The sequence below is a fragment of the Nematostella vectensis genome, chromosome 9 (genome assembly GCF_932526225.1).
Source record: "Nematostella vectensis chromosome 9, jaNemVect1.1, whole genome shotgun sequence".
Taxonomy (NCBI): Eukaryota; Metazoa; Cnidaria; class Anthozoa; order Actiniaria; family Edwardsiidae; genus Nematostella; species Nematostella vectensis.
The window spans coordinates 6423300-6428032 of record NC_064042.1 but is presented as its reverse complement, the minus strand read 5'-3'; the positions used below and the strand labels follow the sequence as shown (position 1 = coordinate 6428032).

Below are 4733 nucleotides of genomic sequence, written 5' to 3'. Positions count from 1 at the left end.
CCTTATGTATTTCAACTTGGCCAAACTGATAGTCAGGTGGAAGAATTATCATCAGGGTGCAGTCGCATGGTCCATTCCCCCGAAATCCATTGCTTGAATCCTAAAGCCTTGGCTACTCGTGGACGTAGGAGGAGTTGAACGTCTTTCCCGATCTTGATGGTGATCTTTTTCGATGTAGTGTTTATCGTTATGTCCACATCCTATACCCCTCGTCCGAGTTGCTGTATCACGGTTGCTCGATCCTTGTTGAAATGATCGATAACCTTCTTGAGATTGAAGGCAACTTCGTGCCATTTCGGGACTTTGAAGTCGTCCAGCTTGATATACGTCCATTTGTCATCAATTTTTTCGACGGGGACGCGTGCGTTGGGGTAGATCCAGATATCATGATCTCGTGGTAGGAACTTTGTCTACGTGTAAGGGTAAATCAACGACAGCAAGGCCACTTCCCACTGCCCCTCACGCAAATCCAGTGTCTTTGGCGTGCGTATGGAAAAATCGTTAATGGTATTGCCGGATTTAGGCGTCTTGAATGGCATTGCTGGGTAACGTCACGTGGAAATGATGTTGGTGGAAATGATGGTGCACGAAACAACTGGGTGCAGGCCACGTGGATCATAAGATTTTATGCACTTGTTGAGCAGACACCCAACTGTTGTACTTATCATGCCAACCACGCCATTGCACGAAATACTCTTCGTTCCGTCCCTTCCCTCGCGTCCTGATTACCCGTTCGATGCGAAACAGATCCCGTTACTCGTGGAGACTGACGTGTTGCAATTCGGGTTTGTAAAACCGCCCCTCTAACCACGTTCCATCGTACTCGCGAAGTCGGTACGCGTAGTTCTTCTGATTCGTGTTGTTGTATCGCTGACCTACCGTAAACACTTCTTCGGTCCAATTGGGAATGTACCCTTTGGCAAAGACGTGTTTGACTTTACTGATCCGCACCCTATCCCCCACGTTAAATTTGGGTGGAGCTCTCTTCTTCTTCTTTGGGTCTTCCGGTCTTTTCTTCCCGTACAAGATAGCCCACACCTCCTGAGCATCGTCGTACGTGACCACGTCCGCAGGAGCACGTCGGATGCTACGATGGTACGAGTGATTGTAATTGTGCACCAATTGCGGTAACACGTAACGGCGTGTCTCCTTGTGCGTAAACCAACGCCACATCCAGGTCTTGAGAGTGCGATTGAATCGTTCGACCACAGAAGCTTTCAATTCACTTTGCGTGGAAAAGTGTTGGATCCCTTTGGATTTGAGAAACGCCTGGAAGACTCGATTCTTGAACTCGGCGCCATCGTCCGTTTGAAGTTTTTCTGGCTGGCGCCCACCCTCGAAAATCAACTCAAACGCCTCGACGAGCCGTTTGCCCGTCTTGTCCTTGAGAGGGACCACCCAAGCGTACTTGCTCAACACGTCAATCACGGTGAGTAAGTAGTTGTACCCGTCATTGTACGAGCGTAACGCTTGCATGTTACACAGATCCGCTTGCCATTGTTCGTCCATACCATTCACCACCAGCCGTTGGCGTGGGTAGCAACGACGGTACGGTTTATGGAGCGTGTAGGTGGGCTGGCTCCGAAGCCACGAACTCACTTGGGCACGACGCACTCCTTTGGAACGTACCGCTCGGACTAATTTGTCCACTCCCCCCAAGGGTGCCGGATGATTCGGATCGTAATAAATTGGGCGAAGAAGACTATCGATCGTCTTCTGAGTCATCGTCGTCTTCTTCTTCATACTCTTCTTTTTTTCGCGCACGGATGATGGTGGGCGTGGGAGAGGGTGGGGCTGGGGCGCCATCGAGTTGCGATGAATGAATTTCGATTCGTCCCCCGCAACACGCAAAGAGACACCGTAAACGTTCCCACGCCGTACGACAATCGAAAAGCGGTTGAAGAGGATCCGAACCAAAGCAACCCATGCTACAAGTGATTCCTTCCCTACCGCCCCTCACCATATTTATATACAAAAAAACAACCTACTACCACAGAAAAGAAGGCTTTTTATTAATCTATATCTCTCTTTAATTTTTACAACTTAAAATAACCATAAGGGTAAGTGCGCATGCCGCGTCGCACGCGTTTGTTGTACACGGCACGAAATGTCTTGTGCGCCGGCACCGTGTGTAGAGTTCTGTCGTGCACATTGCGCTGAATGGTGTTAGGGAGAGTAACGTGACGCTCTTCCGCCACTGCACCTTCAACGCGCAAGAGTTCCAACATGGCGGTCAGGTTCACGATATCAGCCGTGCGAAGGTTGATGTAAAGTCCCTTCACTTTACACGTGGAATGGCCCTGTTGCGTGGTTTACCCGTAACTCTTGGGCCCCGTGGACGAATAACGATCGATAAAGTCTCCTGGCTCCAACTCGCTCGTCAGGTCTCCTAGATAATCCCCGAGGGGTGGTTTCCACTCTCCAGGGCGATGTAAGAAAATGACGCTGTCCGTGTCATGATACAGACAGCGTTCCCCTAATCCGTCCAACACGTCGTACAACTTGAGGCGCGCGTACCCTGTGGTAAAGGCGGCAATCACAACGTTGCTGTGGGGTTTCAACTCTTGAAACTTTTCCCCCAGCCTGTAGTGAACTTGGATGAGGTCGTCGTTCACGATGAGCACATCATTCACATCGATACTGTCGTTGTTCAGCAGAGGAAAGTAGGCTTTGGGGTCGTCCACGTACTCGGTACGTTGGGGGTTGGGCTGCTCACCAAACTTTCCCCACATACAATTCAGGCCCATCTTTCCACGGAGCGGAGGCCTGGGTTCTTCTCGATCTTGCTAGGATCCATACGGACGCCTTGGTGGCGTTCGTAATAGTCGACGTACTGCATTTTGTCGGCGTCGGTGGTGCACCAGGCGGGCCAGCCCGACGCTTCTTGTTTGTACTTCAAGAAGGTCTTGATGTACTCTTCAAACAACCGTGCCCAGCGCTCCCAATGCCAGACCTCGCACACACGGATCACGCGATAGTCTTTCTCTAGAGCTTTGTAAATCTCGGGGTGGGCCCACGTTCCCGTGAACGCCCGCTCCTCGTCCAAATGCGTGCACGAGCCTTGCTCCTTCTCTTGGGCACACCGGTGACACAGAGGGAACATCAACTTGTCGTTGACGCGGACAGGGAGGACGGGGAAGAATAGGTCGCGAGGCGGTAAAACACGTAGCTTCATCAGTCCCTTGTACGCGTGAAGATCTTCTTCGAAATTCTCGGTAAGGATCGCGTCGGGGTGCCGCACGGGGTACTCGCATATGGCATTGACCCACGGGTACAACGAAGTAAAGTCATAGTAGTGAATCTCTTCGCCCTGCTCCTCGTTGGCTTCGCAATGCAGTCGAATCGCGTTGGTCCTCCCTCCGAAAAAAGCATCACGGGTTTAAAGAGGTTTTCCGTGCTCGACATCCCCAACGAGAGCCCGCAGTTCGGGGTGTGTGTTCAGTTGCGCGTCAAACTGGCACTCCCACACCTCCTCGTAGTTGTAGCCGTGAGCTTTGAGACGCAACTCCACCGCGAACGTGTGCTTGCGAAGCTCTTGCATCGTGGTGTTCGTCAAAGGGTTGACGGTGTGAGGCTGGAAACACGTGGTGCAACCGTGGTAGAAACACCCGTGGTACTGGTACACCGTGTTGGTAGACTCGGCGTACCCGTCCACCTTGATCCGACCTGCCAAACGCACTTCGCCACGGTTCCCTGCATGCTGAATAAACACTCCTTCTCCCTCGCGATGTTCGATGTACTTCAACCACTGCAACGCTTTCAGAGATTGCACGTCGTGGCCAGAGTACCCGCGCGTGGGTATCAGTCCATTTGTCTTTCACTCCAGAAACTTGGTGCGCAGGATACGGATGGACAACGAGGCAATGGTGATGGTCACCTGGAACGGGTGAAGACCTGCAGCGGCCATGATGAGCTCGTCGAAAGCGAGTACCGCTCTCTTGAACACCTCAACGTCCAGATGAAAGTACGAAGCGAGATCCTCTTGCAAGTAAAACACGGCGCCACGAGCCACTGAGGCTTGGTGCCAGGCACGTAGGGCGCGGGCATCGTCTTCTTTCATCCCTTGAAGGTCGTAATAACTCAAGTCGGGCATGGGACCCACGTAGTCTTGGTGCTCGGGGGTGTTGAAAAAATGAGGAAACGTTCCCTTTTGGGTCACGTGATCAAACCCAAAAGCTTTGGGGAGCTTGCTCAAAGGCATCTGCAGAAAGTTCAGAGTGCACTTCATGTCGATCCGCAACGACTTGATGTTCAGGTACATCACCTTTTCTCCGGTGAAAATCACTTCGGGTTTAAAGCCATTCGTAAAAAGGTATTCTAGGATGAAATAGGAATCGTAACCTTTGAAATTGTGTGCCAAAAACGTGTAGCCTGCATTACTCCCATCGAACAGCCAGTCGCAAAACGCTTGTACCGTGGTAAAACTGCGTTTGCGAAGTCCACACGTCTCGCACTCAAGGCGATCCATAGACCACCCCTTGCAGGTCTCACACAGTTTTTGCACCCCGTCAAAATTAACAGTATGCATCGTCACCCACCGTCACGTAACACAAATGATCGGGGGGAACCACCGGAGCACTTGTACTCTCCACACACATGATCACCTTCCTTTCGATTTTTCATAACGACGCGTTCACCACACGTCTCGCACTTGTGGTACCGTTGGCAATACGACCAATACGACCTGGGGTTCACCACCACCACCACGCTTCTTGGCTCCTCGAGGCTTGACA

The 4733-nt window shown here is 51.6% G+C and overlaps 1 protein-coding gene across 1 annotated transcript; it reads right to left on the bottom strand.

Moving 5' to 3' along the window:
- Positions 1-2737: 2737 nt before the first annotated feature.
- Positions 2738-4528, bottom strand: LOC125572213. Its single transcript, XM_048732401.1, has 3 exons — positions 3878-4528; positions 3460-3748; positions 2738-3357 (listed from the first exon to the last, which is right to left on the bottom strand). The coding sequence occupies exons 1-3, from the start codon at positions 4526-4528 to the stop codon at positions 2738-2740; spliced, it is 1560 nt and encodes a 519-aa protein (XP_048588358.1).
- Between the last annotated feature and the right edge of the window lie 205 nt (positions 4529-4733).

Excerpts from the sequence above, each read along its gene's own strand:
- LOC125572213 (XM_048732401.1), bottom strand. The coding sequence starts at position 4,528 with ATGCATACTGTTAATTTTGACGGGGTGCAAAAACTGTGTGAGACCTGC. Across the intron at positions 3,749-3,877 it reads CAGGTCTTCACCCGTTCCAG|TGGTTGAAGTACATCGAACA; the intron begins GTGACCATCACC and ends AAAGCGTTGCAG. Across the intron at positions 3,358-3,459 it reads CTACGAGGAGGTGTGGGAGT|GGAGGACCAACGCGATTCGA; the intron begins GCCAGTTTGACG and ends CTTTTTTCGGAG.